This window comes from Paralichthys olivaceus, chromosome 10, assembly GCF_024713975.1.
Source record: "Paralichthys olivaceus isolate ysfri-2021 chromosome 10, ASM2471397v2, whole genome shotgun sequence".
NCBI classification, from domain to species: Eukaryota; Metazoa; Chordata; class Actinopteri; order Pleuronectiformes; family Paralichthyidae; genus Paralichthys; species Paralichthys olivaceus.
The window spans coordinates 17,216,089-17,234,001 of record NC_091102.1 but is presented as its reverse complement, the minus strand read 5'-3'; the positions used below and the strand labels follow the sequence as shown (position 1 = coordinate 17,234,001).

The window sequence follows — 17,913 nt, the reverse complement described above, 5'->3', positions numbered from 1 at the left end:
CCTCCATGGTATTTTGATCTTTTTGAAACTGATAAAAAAAAGAAGTGAGATAAATATGTTGCCCCACAGTGAAGCATGTCCACCTGCCAGTGAGATAGATCATGGTCGAGCTGCCCTTCATGTTCCCTCCACTCTTTTTTTATTTCAATAAAACATCTCCTGTAGGCATCATCACCTCACAAAAGGCATTATGACAAAGCCAGTACTGCATGTCTCTCTTTACCTGAGAGCCTATTTGCCTCTGCTTGAAGCTCTAGTCAATATTTGTTTAAAGCCAGAGGAGATGAAAACTCACACTCCTTAGTATCCTGGTTACCTCGCTCAAATTTGAACTGACTGTCCCAACTGGTCCTGCTGCTGCTGCTACACCCTCCCTTACCATGCAGCTCCAGAAGCAACATTATTTGTTTAGGATTCGTCGTGGAGGCTTAACCACCTGCTTTTCTTCCCTGTGTCAGTGACAGAAGGTTCTGAATGAGGACATTTGTTTCAGGAAACAGTCTGAATCATCGAGCCATATTTGAAACACATGGAACAGGAGGGAAAACCCAAATTGAATGCTAGTGTAGGCTTTTCAATGCAACATGAGACATAGCATAACGATATAAAATATATTGGTGAGTGTTTTAAAGCTTATATTATACATCAGAAACTCTTTATGTAATTTTCTATTTACTTTATGTCATCATTCAATTTCATCATATTATAATTTTACCGCTCTATCTTTTGGTTGTGTGTTTATCCCCGAAGAGTGTTCCATCCTCTTCTGGTGCTATTCTTGACTCTTCTCCATTTTTCATCCGTTGTGTAAAAAGTTTTAGAAAGGAGAGGAGCACCGACAGAGGGGGACGTATGATTAAAAAATGCTAATGTTTAAATAAAACTTGTCTCAACTTGAATACCAGGAAACCACAAACCTCGCCTCTTCCCATGTGCCCCAGCTGTGACCCTATCTGAGATCTGCTGTGCAGGGCCGTACTGTATCAGCATCATTAAGATCGCACTCTGTACAGCAGGGAAGATGATTACATTTGTGGTGTCTGTCAAACTGTTCGCTGTAAATGGTGGAGCAAGTGTTTCCCAGAGGGTGTGTGTGTGTGTGTGTGTGTGTGTGTGTGTGTGTGTGTGTGTGTGTGTGTGTGTCTGTGATGCCCATAGGCTATGTACTGTTTCCTCTGACAGTTACTGATAATGAAGACTCATGCAAATGGCAGAGGCCTGCTCTCACTCCTGGTTGGCCAAACTCTTTTTCCTTTGCTCTCTGACTTTCTTATGTGAGTGTTACTGGTAAAAGATTGAGAGCTCAGAAGATGTTGCATCCTGTGTTGTAAATTTCGCACTTAAACACTCAAATTTCCCTTTTAGGTGATTACCCTGTTATCCAGAACATCCCTTGCAAACTGCAGTGTGTGTGTGTGTGTGTGTGTTTGTCTTCACCAGTCATAGATACAAGCAAAGAAAATTAGTAATAATCCACATTTTCTCTCTCTTTGTTTCTTGAAGGTAAATCCAGCTGCCTGTGTGTCAGTGCAGAGATCAGTGGGGGTGAATGAAGGTGGTCCGAGCAGATGTCCTGCTCGCATCATCCTTACCTGGATTAGTCGCCATGGTAACCTTCCACCTGGAGGTCATTTATTCAGTGTGTGTCAGTGGATGTGTATTTATGGTGTGTGTTTGTGTGTGTGTCCAGGTGCAGTCAATGACTATTCAAATGACTCTCACTGACCCAGAAAACAAGACTCTCTTTGCAGTGTTGTTAGCACCCGTCCTGCACTGCAACCTATTTATACAATGACTACATGTATTATATCAAATATGTCATTTTACTGAATCCTCCATCAGTTTCATACTTTATATGCTTTGAGAAATAAGGACAATTACTATGTTTGATCTCTTGTGATTTTTTTAGAATTTGAACTGGACACAGTACATATCATTTTGATTACACAAAACATTTTGTTACAATGTAGCTATATGTAGCTTTATTTTCTAACTCTGGACCAGCTCCTATAGTTACAGCTCAGTTGACAAAAAGAAGTGTGGAAGCTGAGAGTGGGGAGCTCCAACTTACAAACTCAGTATGGAATGGAAGGTTATAAAAAGCACAGACTCATCACTCAGAACAGCAGGATTAATATTTTCTTTTGTGAAACTCTTAAAACTGTAATCCGCCTATGGCATACTGTATTTACATGAATATAAACATGTGTATGTGGAACAGCAGGCTGCACCCAGTTCCAATGACATGATCTAATGCGCTGTGGCTGTTACACAACCAGGCTGCACAATAATCAGATAATGTCTCCCGCTATATTGTTTTTCTAACTGATAAAAAGTCACCATCCCTATACGTCCTCAAAGTGCGACTGAGAGGCAGCCGTTTGACCTGCACCAAACACAAGCTAATGTGGGAGCAGTGATTAAGGAGGATCAAAGTCGGTTCGAGAATAAAAGATGAAGACTAACTCCTGATCAGCTATTTCTCACAGGGTCTTAACTCCTGATCAGCTATTTCTCACAGGGTCTGATAAACTCTATCTTCATGTGAGCTGATTCACTCTACACATAGTAATACACATAGTGACAGTATTTACCTGTTTAACTGTCATCTCAACCTGAGTTTTATACTTTATTTGTCATCCTGGCACTGTATCAAACGAACGATAAACTCATGACGACAGACTTCTAATATCTGAGTCGAAGAAGATTTTGTTGCAGGTGACACCAGGGTTTAAATCTAACAAATAGACTTGATGGTCAAATGTAATGTATCTGAATCATAATATGAGCAGTAAGAAGAATGAATGGATTTTTTTTTCAAACAGCCAGATAAGGATTCAAAGCAGTACTGAACTGGCTTTGTACAAGTACCCTGACACATGCAAATCTCCCCAGGCTGTATTTAACAGGGAAATAAGGTATGTATTGTGTGTGTGTGTGTGTGTGTGTGTGTGTAGAAGTAATGACCAACAGCTTCTTATCAGACGTGCAGAAGAAAGATAAAATAACTTGAAACAAATACATTTACAAACACACACGACTACATGTACACACACCTATTTGTATGTACTGTACGTATACAAACTTTGTTGCTCAGGTTTTGTGACATGAATACATACTAATACGACATCTGTGTCTTTATGAGCATGTTGTCTCACCTGCTCTGAGGACAGGCAGGTTGACAACACACGGACAATGAATGGGTTAACAGAAGAGCAAACAGCTCACACGTGCCCACAGGTGGGAGCCCTCAATCCCCACCCCCCACCCACACAAATAGTACACACAATCCCTCTAACATGTTGTGCTCATTTTCATCTGAATGTTACTTTTAACTCTCGGCAACCACTGCTCAGAAAGTCAGAGCAGCAGGTTGGAGAGTGAATGTGAGGTCACTTCTATGTTGATAAACTAAACAGGCCTCATTTACAGGCCTCTGCCATCGTGAATGTAATAAATATCTTTGCCACTAGATGTCACCAATGATGAAGGAAAGTGTGGCTCGACATCCCAGATATTGTTTAAACACTGATGTCCTGAAAAATAATCATAAAACATGCTAGTAGAAATAACAGAGTGAGAATAAAACAGGACTAGTAACATATGGAAAGGCTATTTTTTAATTTATTTGATTCCAGAACTAATAGTTAACCATTTTCTATAGCTATAGAGATAGAGTATTTTGACAGTGCTCATTTGATTATATGCTTTATAATTACTGTTTTATTTATTATAGAAATTAAAACATGTATCAGAATTCGTGTTTCAATTTGGCTTCACACAAAGACTAAAAAACAATAAGACAGAAAGAGAATGGGCACACAAAAGATTTATATAATTCATGAATGTGAGTAGGATTTAAAACATGACCTTCCTCAGTCATTGTTTCCAAACATATAACAACAAAGGAAAATCTATAATCAAACAGAGCTGGAAGCCCTGACAATAAGATTTAAAACACAATGCTGGAGCGGCTTCTGCAATTACAGGTCTGTTAATCAAGTGACTAACACTGTGTGTTATTGAACTTCTTTATAGTACTTGTGGCCCTTTGATGGACTGATGACCTGTCCTTGCTGTTTCCCACCTCCTGTCAGCTGGGATTGGCTCCGGCATGATGATGATAATGGATAATGGATGGATGTTATGTGTGCTCTTTTGGATGGATGTTATGTGTGCTCTTTGAAGCTGCGTAGCTAACTATTTGTAATAATGTTCTACATCTGAGGAACATCTAGTGTAGTATACATACAACTTATATGATCAAATAATTACCTAGGATTCAAGTAGAATAATATGGGTTGTCCTTTTATCCAGTTTTTTTAAATTTCCCATCTTAAAGATGCATTTATATTCAAAGCTGATGGTTCTTCTTCTAGATCCTTCTACATTCAAATACATCTTAATATATCCGGAGTACTGCTGTCGTAGGAAGCATGGGTAACCAAAGCTAAAGAGCACACCAATGTCTTTGCTCCCATTTGGATGCTGATGCTCCATATTTCTGTAATCAAAACTATGTAGTAGCCAGAGGTTTGGGGACATGAATGAGAATAGACCAAGTTTCCCAGTTAGTCAGGAGTCATTACAAATCCTGAAGATTTTCCTACTGCACTTCCTCCTAATGACCCTTCCAAGATCTACCAGAGAAAAAAAAGCAAGGATAACCACATGTTCTTTAAGTGTGGGTCTATGCTAAAGGATTTGGGGCCTTTTCCCACCTCCAGTTCAGGATCCAGTTTACCAACAGCCGAGGGACAGAGAGTGATAGAGAGAGAGAAGGGATCAGCTCCCAGAATGTGTCTATTATCCTGCCACACCAATCAAACTGTTGTGTCAGTGCGTTGCCATTGTATAGTCCTGGGTCAGGTTGCCACTGAGCATGGCTGCCATATTGATGACTAAGTCAGTTTGGGGCTCTGAGGACAATGGTGCTCTGGAGCCTCCACAAAGCACGAGGCTAATGCTGCCCATTCAGCTGGGCCGTTCAGCTGCTGAGTGTGCAAGGCTGCTGGGCAAATGGAGTGGCGTGGGTCCAGGGGGCCCGGCCCTATAAAAACGCAGGCGAGGGTCTCTCCCCCGACATTGATTATACCGGATCTGTCCCACCTCAGTACTGTCTGTAAGTATTTCAACACACTGCCTCAGAGAAACTGCAGTCAGGGGACAGCTCTGTGTACTGACAGCCACAGAGATGCTGCTGCAAACTGTATATTTAATATGTAGACTGTTGTGGATAACTTTAAACCAGGATTGATTTGCTGAGAGTAAAAACACGGTTTATTGCTACTATTTTTAAGATGATGCCTCATTGGTATGCTTGTGTGCGGCCTATAAACATCATGCAAACACATTTTGCTTTGAAATCAAAAAAGCTGGACTGAAGATGGTTTGAAACTCTTTAGAAATGGAACATTGTGAAAATAAGAGAATTCCTATTGGCTGCTTTTATAGCTATGGCCTACAAATATGCAGTTTGCTGTTGTGGCATTTGTTTTCTGTACAGCTGCTACAGTTACAATGTGTAATTTACAGGCAGGTCGCGCTTGACAGAATCTCCTCGACTGAAACAGAGACAAACCCGTGCAGTGGAGAAATGGAAAAATGATGAATGAGTGGAATTTTTCACTTCTATAGTGACACCTTGGAGAAAGAGACCTTAACAGAAATGTCTGTCCAGAGTAAAGGAACAATAACATCGGCCTTCTGTTAACAGAAATACAGTGGGGGGGGAGAGACTTTATGTTATTAATCGTATTGATCTTTTTTCTTGATGCTAAAATATAAAGATTGAAGTTGATTTTTATAGACACTGGAATTGGCTTGTTGGATCAGAGGTCTTGTTTCTTGAATCTGTCTCATCAGGATGAGGACACTCAGGATGATTTTCTATAAAAATATGTTTTTATACACTTTCCTCACCATTTTCTTATTTTTATATTTACTTTGGCTTCATTGTTTTAAACCCTCTCTCTTCTTCCTCTTCAGAGAGTAACCCCAAAGGGAGAAGCAGCAGCCATGAACACTCAACAGATGGAGCAGATGGGCCAGTTCAAGATCACAGTCTGGGAGGAGGAGAACTTCCAGGGCAAGCGCTGTGAGTTCATGCTGGAATGCCAGAACATCATGGAGAGGGGCTTCATCAAGATCCGCTCCATCAAGGTTGAGAACGGACCGTAAGTCCTCATTGTTTGTGTTCCTCTGGATCTCCTACCTCTTCTTTTTTTCTCTCCCCCTTTTATTTTTAGTCCATGTGTTGTGAAAATCTCTTGTTGTATTTATAGTAGTTAAGTTTATGATGAGGTCATATTTGAAATTTGAAAATAGTAGGATTTATTCTTGGATTTTTAAGTATGCTAAAGATTTTGCATCTTTATCTTAAACAAAAATTTCTTACCTTCATAACAAAGGTGAGAAGTTGGTCTGATTTCCTGCTCATATGCTTTGTAAAATACTTATTGCTCCTTTAAATCTGTAGATAACCAGAACCATACAAAAAGTAATAAAACCACATAGTTTATTTAGCTCATGATTCTCATTTTATTTGGTTGAAAACATCTAATTAAAACATTCACGACTCAACTCTGATCATCAAGTCCACAAAGCCAAATTTCAAAAAAGCCATAAACTGCAGCCAACAGTGTTATTACATGTTGGGCATTTATCGTTTTGCATGTGTCTGTGCATGCAGCCGAGTGTGACCCCTGTTGGGATATGAGTTGGCTGTGTGCAGCTGCTGGCTGTGAGCCACACAGTCTGACTGACTGACAATCAGATAAAAAGGCCTGGGTGCAGCAGCAGCAGCAGTGGAGGAGGCAGGAGCTGATCTAATGTTTGCTTTGTGCTCCCAGGGACAACAGAAGCTGCGTGCTGTTTTCACTCATGGGCGTTGGGCTCTATTGTTTAACCAGAATGACAGTTTCTATGTAGCTGCACTCTGTATTTAACGATTCAGTGCAAGATTCTGGGTGTTTTGGACTTCTTCAATATTTATGTCTCTGGCATTATGTCCTCTTAGCTCATGTAAGTTTAACATGTCTATCCTCGCCTCTATCCTCCAGTTGGGTGGGTTATGAGTACCCAGAGTTCCAGGGACAGCAGTTTATCCTGGAGAAGGGAGACTACCCTCGCTACGAGGCCTGGAGTGGAAACAGCAGCTACAGAACCGAGCACATGCTTTCCTTCAGACCCATCAAGTGCGCTGTAAGTTCCCCTCATCCTCATGTTTTTCCAATCTAGTCTGCCTCTGTCAACTGCCTTACACTTCCCTGCCCCTCCCTCTACCACATGACCCATCAGCCAAACCCTCTTAAAACCAGCTGCACAGCATGAACCAAACCTTTTCTGGTCTTCATTTATGACAGATAAACTTTATTGACAATTCATAAACCAGGATGATCTACCACATTCAACATTTTGGAAGGTCTCCTATCTCCCATGTAAATGTTCATACGAGCTACTACACCAGCAGCTCCCCTGACAGTTGTTGCACCATCACAACTGTGCTCTGTCTCTTCCTCTGCAGAACCACAGCGACAGCAAGGTGACCCTGTACGAGTGTGAGGACTTCCAGGGCCGCAAGTTTGAGATGTGCGACGACTACCCCTCCCTACAGGCCATGGGCTGGTGCAGCAAGGAGGTGCCCTCCATCAAAGTCAACTCGGGAGCGTAAGTAACTTTGTTTATTGGTCCACTTTGGACCTGTATATTTCATCTCCACTCTTCTTTTCATCACTTCAAATATTCTACTGTAAAATATTCTCGGAGCTGGTAAAATAGAGCATGTTGAAACAGGTCAATCTATCTTGACTGGGTGTAATATGGAGAGAACATTAAAAATACAGATAAATAAAATGATAAATCTTAGTCTGATTGGACAGGCTACACCTTCTCCAGCAAACAAATCTTCTCCTACTTTTGTAAACAGTGTTGAAATTGGAAATTCATTAAACTGTTGTTTATAGACAAAAGATGGATGAATGGATGGATGGATAAATAAAATCCCACATTGACCTTATCACTTACCCCATCTCTTTGTGTGTCTCTCTCCCTGCAGCTGGGTGGCCTACCAGTTCCCTGGTTACCGTGGCTACCAGTACATCCTGGAGAGAGACAGACACCAAGGCGAGTACAGAAACTACAATGAGTTCAGCACCCAGGCTCACACCAACCAGGTGCAGTCCATTCGCAGGATCCAGCACTAAGCTTCCACTCGGCCTGCCTGACCCAGCCTGAATAAAATGAAATTGAAAAACTCTCCCCGAACCCTTTCCTCTACCTGAGCCCCGGACAGACAAACCACTGTCACAGACCTGTAGATGGATTAACTCTCTCTCATTCTGTGGCTCTGCATGTATGGATATCTAAGTACTTCTACTACCATGCTAAAGCATGTTCTTGAAATAGGAAATAAAGGCTTTTCTTCAAAACTAGAGACTGTCAGTATTTCTTTTTTTTTTCCACAACCAACTTTATCAACCCACCTAAATAAAGCTCAGACAAACTGCAATAATTGGCTATAAACTGTCAGTTTGTTCCTTTGTTTATGATGGTACTCGTACTGCAGGCGCACAATCACAGCAAAATCAGAGCCCATATTTCTTTTGGTCCAAAGAACCAGGCGGATATCAGACATAGGTTTATGCTTTGTATTTATTTGAAAGAATATTTAGGCCTATAGTGAACCTTCATGGAAATGAATTTACTCTGTTAGGCTTTAGGATGTGCAATATTGTTCTTGTCGGACTGTATTCTTATTTCCAATAAACAAGAGCACGAGATCACATTTGTTTCTACTGTTTGTTTTTCGACAGCTTTCGGGCACTAATTGCAAATAGATTGGCAGGTGTAGCATAACTATATGCAAATCACTATATGACCTTTTGGCTGGTTGTTATATGTAACCAAGCAATTTAGGTTTTTGACATGAAGAAATTAATAGATACAAATCAGAGTAGAATCATCTTTTTAAAAACAGAATTAATCCAAATTCTCTTGCTCTTGCTTTGTTGATTGACCACTTAAACAAGTTGAGTCACATTCATTTATACAGCATCTTAAATATAACAGGAGTTGAGCCAAATCATGGGAAAGGAAGGTAACACAAGCATGGATAAAAAGATAAGTACAATGCCAAAAATAAAAATCACACAATGGCAGAGAGGATCAGTGAAAATGAATATTACAAATAAAATCAAAAGACATAAATAAAGTAAACTACTGACTTACATTAATAGAATCATATGGGACAGACTCAAAAGCAAGATTAAAAGCAAGATTAAAAAGTAGCACTTATAGCCTCTTCAAGAGCTTGTAGTTTTTGTGGTTTAATTATCCTGTGAAAATACCCCAGAGGCCTGAAAAAGGTCCTCCAGCTGCTTCATGGTGTCACATGCAGACATGCAGCTGACTTTATTTAAACTGTTAGATTATTCTATGAGCATCTTAGAATTTAAAATGCCTCTATTGTCGTGTTGCTCTGAGTAGTTACAAAACGTAGCACCATTCAGAGGGGAGCAAAGCCACTGTGTCTTATTCCAACGGGCCAACAGAAAGACAAAGCATTGTCCCCTGTAAGGTTTTAAGTTATTGACGAAAATTAGGGATGTATGCACTGTCCTAGTTCCTGTTTGAATACCAGGCCTGTCTGACTGCTCACTAGGCATTATCTTAAATACACACATAAAGTCTTCATGTTCACAATAAAGTTTTCACAAAGGTGTGCTACACAACTACCAAGCTTATACTGTTATCTGATGACATTTCTAAATTTGGTTACTGGCCTGTGAAAAACATCGTCAAGATGCCAACTTCCTATGATTTACTTTGTGACAGTGCATTCGTCAGATAATTCAATGTGAAAAATCAAAAATGAAAGAAAGCCAAACTCTTTACGTTTGCCAATGAGTCACTGTTCGATCAAAAACAGATTTAATGACTTTAATATTGTTCTGCAGCACATTGCTTAGTTTAAACCCGGTGAAAGCCATGGATCTTAACCCAGGGTCACAAAGGTGAAATGAAGAGAAGCAGGTTAGTCAGGTGAGATGTTTTGAGATGTAACTGCAACAAACAGTTATGGTATTTATGTGATTTACAAATAAACATGTGGTCCATTTATTTTGACGATTTGATTCAGCACCGCAACCTGGCACATAACAAAACCTTGCTCATATGAGTTCTAGTCGCTTAGCATTTGTTTGTTTATTCTAATGGGGAACCATGATGTTTATCTTACAGTCGTGCGCCGGGATCCTGGAGTGTGTTTACCTCTGCACACACTCCTCCTGTCGGTCCAGGACGTGGGATTCCGTGTTACACACCCATGAGCCTGCACTGTCTCACAGTCCCACACCCAAAAGACCAGGATCTTTTAATAAATGTGTAACCATGCACACACACCTTTCACAAATATACATTCCTGTGGAGCCTGATTAAAGAGGCTGCACTCAGGTCTTGTTGAGGAGTGACACTTGAGTGGTGCAGTTGCAGGCTGGGGCTCTTCGGGTGCACAGAGGTAGGTTTGAGACTACAGAGGAATTTTGGAACAGAATCTTGATGACAGCTCTTCTTAGTAGGTTATTACTCTCTTGATTATCGATCTATTACTGTAATGCTTTAATTTACTAACTACTTTGACACAAGGCCCAGCACCTGGATCAGAGACTTTTAAATCATGGTTTAAGGCGATACTAATGTGCTTTTAAGTGGTAACGGTTACCTTTAATGCTGACTTAGTGCCAATAAGGTCAAACTATCGCCCAAACATGTGCTTTTTCTATTTTCTTTCCGTCGGTGGATATCTGGCCTCCTGCTCATCACTGCAGATGAATATTTATCCACATTTATCTACCACTCCGTCCAGGGATATGCAGTCTAGTTTTCCAGGCTTGTTTTAAGTTGCCTGCGACTTGTACATGGACACAGGCAGCTAAAGCAAGTCTGGGACGCCACAGACACAACTACAAACCCCATCACCTGAGGAGCCGCAGCCGTGCGAAGAACGGAAAATCCAATTGTTTTTAGATCAGGAAGAAGGAACATGGGAAATATATTGTTTAATCTGCATTTACCACCAATGCAAGCTTTTGAGGACTGAGAGGAAAACCCTAATCCAATACTTTGCATAGCCTGATACTATCTACTTTCATAAAGTGATTATTTTACATTGGATTTAAAAACCTGCTATTACTTTAATAATTAACATGTATGTATAATCTTATACTCACTCAACTATGACCTAGTGTTTTGAGGGTGTGTGCTTATTTGAGCTCAGTCAGGTGACTTCAGATGATGAATGATTAGAGGAGCATTCACTTTCAGTTGACTCAACAAAGAAAGCTACAAAATATGTTTTTCATTTAAGGTCAAGTTAAGAATTGGGGATTTTCTGTTGGGTGATGTCATTTTTTAAAATATTTTGAACATTTCTTATGAAAATTATTCAGCTTCTTTTTTCCACCTTTTTCAAGGGGAAGCGTCTGAAAGTGAACTGATGTGTTTACATTGCACAGAGCTGCATAAACCATGTTTTTGTTTTTATGCCTGCAGTAGTACTGATGACTCTCTTTGTCTTTGTACGGCATGGAGACAAGACACCGCTGCAGGAATGCACATATTTCAGTGTCTCATTTTTAGACCATTTAAAAAGACTTAATTGGCCTTGGTGTATTGATTAGACGATGTTTCGTGTTGTGACAATGACACACGGGGAGCAACAGAGGTGACTAACACATGTCCTGAAATCAACAGGGACATCAGGGACATTATGGCTACATGATACACATCTTAATCATCCATCTTCTGTTTTAAGGTGGTGGACAAGCCTGTATCATCCAGTAATTCTTTTACATGCTTATAAACTAAACAGATATCGACTGTTTTATACTTAAATCAATGGTGTTACAGCAATTGCTATAAGAGCAGTTTTCAAAATAAAAGTCCTTAGAATGTCACAGACTAGGCCTGATCGATCATATGCTGCTGGAGATCTGGGGTTGAACTCATATGTGATATTTATTAATAAAAGACATTTGAATGAAACGCAATCAATGTGATGCATGTGTACTGTCCACAGTATTTACACCTGCGTGAATAAAATGTTTGAAATCTTCCGCATGTCTGTGTGAATTGTGAAGCAACATTGAATCTGTCACCTTCAAAATATCTGTGTATAACTAATGTGAACTAGATTCTATAAACACTATGTAATCTAGTGTCCAAACCAGATTTATAGGACCAAAGCCCATAGTCTTTGCACAGCCCATTGCTTCTAAAAAAACAGAAGAACGAGAAAAATCTGATTGGACCTGATAAGATCAGTGAGCATCAGGGACCATGGTTTTAAAGTTACAACCTCATTAGCCTCAGATACAGGCTATATAACCTTAAACCCACAAACAGAAGGTCCAAGGGTGGGGGTGGATGAAATGTTCTTGTTTTCTCATGTCCACTGGAGCGTGTATCTCCAGGTAAATGTTCTTTTTCCAACATGAAATAGGTCTTTGTTGTTTGCCAGGAGGTAAAGAGGCGGAAAAGTGAGGAGGATCTGAACTGGTTTCCATGTCAAACACTTCAATTCACCATAGAGACTCAGATCTTAACGTGGAAACTTTATTAAACTGTGATGGCGGATTGATAAGGGCCGAATTTCTATCGGCCCTCTTTTTATTGTGGGCACCAGGCGGGCTGACAGAGGTAAATTGCTCTTTTAATTAAAGCAATGCACCAGGGGAAATTGCTGTCTGAATATTGTCTCAGAGATGGGGGCCAGTGACAGTTGCCTGGAAACTTCAATCTGTCCACCCGCGTTTATTCCAGATCACAGTTATGAGATAAAGTTTAATAAAAATCGTTTCCTCCGCCGCCGACGAAATGAAATCCAACCCTTTCTGAACAAGTGAACACAATGAGACAGGACTGCGGAGGAAACCTCATGTTCAGCATGTATCTCTCAGGTTGGTCTTTTAGTCCTTTAAAGACTCTTAGAAACATGGGGATGTTTTTAAACTCTTTCTGCAGACTGCGGGTCCTCCAGGCGCGGCAGCTCCGTCTCCCTGCAGCGGCGCAGCTTTGTTCACTTTCAATCTGAAAGCCCGTCTGCTCTTTTGTCGGAAATCGGAAATCCTTTTTCCTGGACGCGTTTCCTGGCTCCTCCGCAGAGGACCCCGCAAAGACGACACGCTTCACGCGTCAGTCCGCCACCGCTACCGGGACACTATTAGGATTTTTCTTATCTGGACCTTTAGTTGAAATGTTGTGATGTTTAATTTTTCAATTTTTATTTTTTTGGGATAATATGCAGTGGGCTGGTTTATTATACAGCCACGCGTAATATTCAATCACATCATTTGTTGTTATTATTATCAATATTAATTCTTTGAAAACAGATTCAGTATTTTTTAAATTACATTCATTCTTAGTAATAAATCTGGACACAAGTGGATTTATTTTCTTCCCCCAGCAAAGCAATTATTAGTTACATTTCAGAAGCAGCAGCCGATATACGGACATCAGGCCTGTTCCTGAAAGCATCTTCTCTTCCGTGATATATTATAAACAGGAAGGATTAGGCAGCTGATGAGGAGGAGGGTGATGATGGTGATGGTCATGACGATTTGTGTGGTTTGATTTCAGATCCAACAGAAAATCTGTTGAAAGAAAGCAAAGGGACATCATGGGGTCCAATAAACACAGGAGTACAAAAAGGTAAGAGAAAGAGAATGGATCACATCACAGTGGGATCACCGTTATTTTTCATTAATGAATTTAATTTACAGTTTTCCAGCATTGTATCTGAAAATGTTATATAATAACAATAGACAACAAATTGATAATGAAACAGCGGTTTCAGTTTCCTATTTTTTACTTTACTCATTTGGTCATATCAACAAAACTGACTTGGAAAAACATAGGCCCTAAAGATGAGAGGAATCAATATCGTTCAACCTGTTAATAATAAAGAAAATATCATAATCGTATTTCGCCATTAAAGGGTCAATTTTGTTTTATTTATAATTGCTCCATAAAAATCACATACTGAATTCATGGTCCGAGTTTGTAGCCGTCTTAGTAATTGCTGCTCACGCATTGGACATATAGTCATAGATCAATTAAAGTTAATGTAAATAATAAAATAGATTTTGTGCGTTAATATTAAATACATTTAAATATCCCCTCAGTGTCACTGATTTATTAAGCACTCAATGTGATGGCCTGCGAACAGGCAGGATGATATTAAACGGGCATAAACCCGAAAAGCCTAAATAAAGCAGTTCATGTTTTAATATTTGACAAATTGGAAACGGCTGTTGACTAATACCGGTAAAAGTTATTGCATTATTTTTCAAATTGGTATTATGAATAAATAATTTCAATCATACCATGATGTTTATCCGAGAACAACAAGAAAATGAATTATTTTTAGACGCTTTAAAATATTAAATGTCACAAATGATTAATAAAAAATCTTAAAATATGAAAATGTACAGTTAAAAAAATGTCTCCAATCTATTTACCACATATCCGATAAATCTACAAATTGCTCTTAAAAAAACATTGCTTGTATATCAACATGTTAATAATTGACGAGGTGATAATAAAGTGATAGAAATCCCCCACACTGCTCTGCACGGATTACTATTGGCGCAAAATCGATGATTATCACAATGTTTCACGATAGATTTGTTTGATATAATAAATGTTATATGATCCGTTTATATCCATGTGGTGTCTCCTCCAGGCAGCGGGCAGATCCAGCTGTGGCAGTTCCTGCTGGAGCTGCTCTCCGACAGCACCAACATGTCGTGCATCGCCTGGGAGGGAACCAACGGCGAGTTCAAGCTCATCGACCCGGACGAGGTGGCCCGGCGCTGGGGGGAGCGCAAGAGCAAACCCAACATGAACTACGACAAGCTGAGCCGTGCGCTGCGCTACTACTACGACAAAAACATCATGACCAAAGTGCACGGCAAGAGGTACGCGTACAAGTTCGACTTCCACGGCCTGGCGCAGGTGTGCCAGCCCTCCACCACGGAGCAGGCCATCTACAAGTTCCAGGGCAATTTCTCCCCGATCCCCTTCTCCGGGATTTCCAAACTGAACCTCATGGCTCCCGGCGTGGGGCCGTCAGGTTTCTCCTACTGGCCCGGCTCCCCGACCACGGCCCTGTACCACAGCCACAACCTGCAGCCCCCGGGGCCCTTCGGCACCGTGTCCCCGTCTCACATCAGCTGTGTCAACAACATCAACAGCCTGAGTAACATCAACAACCACTACAACTGACTTTTACAGCGTCTTCTCCACTCTCTGGAAGAAGATCAACAGCACGAGTGACACGCAGCAGCGAGCGAGAGGAGAGGTTTCAAAGAGGGCAGGAAGACTGCAGGTGAAAGTATGGTGTGGGCTAAATATATTTGGTTTGTAAAAAAATGCGTAAAAAGGACACGCATGGGCTGTTTTTAAAGGTGAGATTTTGGCCTATAGACGATGCTGAAACTACAGTTGTATGTAAGCATGAAACACTATTTAGACAAAGATGTTTTATCTTATTTGGGCCCACACATATTCCCCGACTGATCAGTAAATTCATCCAGGAGGCGCCGAAATTACGCACGTCGGTTTAACTTTTACTCGCCTTTATTAATAAGTACAAGTATTGGATTGTATTTCATAAACAGCCCATGTGTTTAATTTCCCTATTTCATCCACAATCTGTGAAATTAAATCATGCATAAATAAATGTTTTCGTGTGGAAGAGCAGTTTTCCAAATGAACAAATGACAGAACATTATTTAAGATGATAGTTCCATTTTTATCAGTTCTCATTCTTCTGCTTCGCCTCATCCACTCTTTGAGGTCTGGGTCTGTTTTTATACACAAGATGATTGTGGGAGCAAAATATCAACTATTTCTGGACTACTAGCGCCATCTTGTGGTTTTATGAAATAGCCAAATGCTCGCTGGACTTGATAATAGCAAAGTAAATCTCACCACCACCACGACAATATCATCTTAACCAGTCAACTTCTCAGTTTTCTTTATTACAGAAATTACTAACACGTCCTTCACTCACTTGCAATAAAATAAAAGGCCTTCACAGGTATAGAGCTGTAATTTGTGTGACAAGTGAATAGTAAGAGAAACTGTGAATCCTCTGTAAATACTGTAGGGTGCGGACACGCTCAGGCTGTCGCTGCTTTTTAGTGATTTTGAAGTGAATTACAGTGCATCCATTCTCATGAGCTCCTTCTGTAGCTAGAGCAACTGTACCAATGACAAACAAATGAAGTGAATAAAGATAGATTGTTACGATCAAGCCTCTTTATGTCTCTGAATTGTACATCAATGAACACTTTGCTTCATCACCAAAGCACCACCGTGCCAGTAAACACTGCACACTGTTTTAATGTGGTACAACACTCCCCTCTAAATGTACAACTTTAATTGATCGTATGATAAAGCAGTGTTTGAATCAGATTATAATGATGGGAAGTGTACAAGGCAAAATGAGAAGATATAGAAATGTTCACACACGGTGGACAGTATGACACTGTGTTGACTTGTGATACTGAAGGTGAGCAGGTTTGGCCGCCTCATTTACGTACAGTGAAACTGTTGCTCCAAGCTCAGTTACAAGGCTAACATTGTGTGTCTATAAATAGTGTTTATAGAGAGATCATTTATGAATATATTTTAATATGGGATTTTCCCCGATATCCAGATGCCTATTCTACTCTTGTTCCTCCAGTGACTCATGACAGTCTCTGTTCTAAGGAAGGGCGACTCAACTGCACGACACAGCAGCATCATTAATTCATTTAATTACATGTTTAACATAATACAACTGGAAGAACAAAAGCTATGACTGACAATGCTCATTCTCACGCTCAGTCCTTGGACACAGCACAACAACATTTGAGATCTGAATTGGCTCCAGTTAAAAACTGTATGATTTTTGAAGGTTAATAGTCAAATGATAAGTTTGTTCTGGACTGGAGTATTCAATCTGAAAAGCTAAATCTAGGAATTAGCATTTTTGGTTTGCGGTATTTTATGGATTTAGTCAATACTCTGTATCATACTTGTGTTTTTGTACCTTTTCTGTGGTACTTGGCTGCAGCTGAAGCTCATGTAGCACAGAGCTGTGCCACAGTGTGACACTGGATATTGTTTTCCACACGAGGGCGCCATACCTCTCCCAACAAACAGTGCCCTGTTTACATAACTCAGTGACAACAATGTTGGTCCATTATAGAACACAGAGGCGTCTGCAGAGAGGAGATTAACCCCAAACCTCTTTCTGTGACAGTGCAACAGAGACTTAAAGTGCGTGTGAGTGCGTGAGTGTGTGGGGGGTAACTCGTTCACTTATTCACCACAGTAGTGTTTGTGTGTGTGTGTCCTGCATATTAAAATGAAAGAAGTGGGGTTGCTATTGACAACTGAATCCCTCTGTCACACATACACACACTTGTCTCTCTATGGTTGTGAGGACACTCCTAACCCCACCTAAGCCTAATTCTAACCCTAAAACCAAGTCTTACTCCTCAAAAAGGCCATTGAATTTGTGAGGACCAACCAAAATGTCCTCACAATGATGGTATTGAGCCAAAATTGGTTCTATAAATCTATAGATAGACACACACACACAAACACACACACATCCAGAGAGAGTATCCTGATGTGTTGCACACGCTGTACTTTCTTGGAAGCTCTGCAGGGATTGATTGAGTCACTTCCGAAACATTGTAATTGTCACTGCTTCTCCACTAATCTGCTGAGACTATTGTTGCTTCACTCATCCTCTCTCTCCCTCTTGCATAACAGACTAGGTGGGTGTTTTCCCTGCGAACCACAGGATTAACAGTGTGAATGCAGAGCGAAGACGAGGAGCGACAACAAAACATGAGCAGG

At 40.4% G+C, this 17,913-nt stretch overlaps 2 protein-coding genes across 2 annotated transcripts; both read left to right on the top strand.

The window, feature by feature from the left end:
• The first annotated feature begins 4,981 nt into the window (after nucleotides 1-4,981).
• On the top strand, nucleotides 4,982-8,432 carry cryba2b (crystallin, beta A2b). The gene is made up of 5 exons (XM_020089668.2): nucleotides 4,982-5,122; nucleotides 5,989-6,176; nucleotides 7,062-7,203; nucleotides 7,526-7,668; nucleotides 8,057-8,432. The coding sequence occupies exons 2-5, from the start codon at nucleotides 6,019-6,021 to the stop codon at nucleotides 8,202-8,204; spliced, it is 591 nt and encodes a 196-aa protein (XP_019945227.1). The 5' UTR covers nucleotides 4,982-5,122; nucleotides 5,989-6,018; the 3' UTR covers nucleotides 8,205-8,432.
• A 4,297-nt stretch (nucleotides 8,433-12,729) lies between these two features.
• fev (FEV transcription factor, ETS family member) lies at nucleotides 12,730-16,311 on the top strand. The gene is made up of 3 exons (XM_020089678.2): nucleotides 12,730-12,956; nucleotides 13,636-13,707; nucleotides 14,741-16,311. Exons 1-3 carry the CDS (start codon nucleotides 12,908-12,910, stop codon nucleotides 15,280-15,282), a joined length of 663 nt encoding a protein of 220 aa, XP_019945237.1. The 5' UTR covers nucleotides 12,730-12,907; the 3' UTR covers nucleotides 15,283-16,311.
• Nucleotides 16,312-17,913: the final 1,602 nt, after the last annotated feature.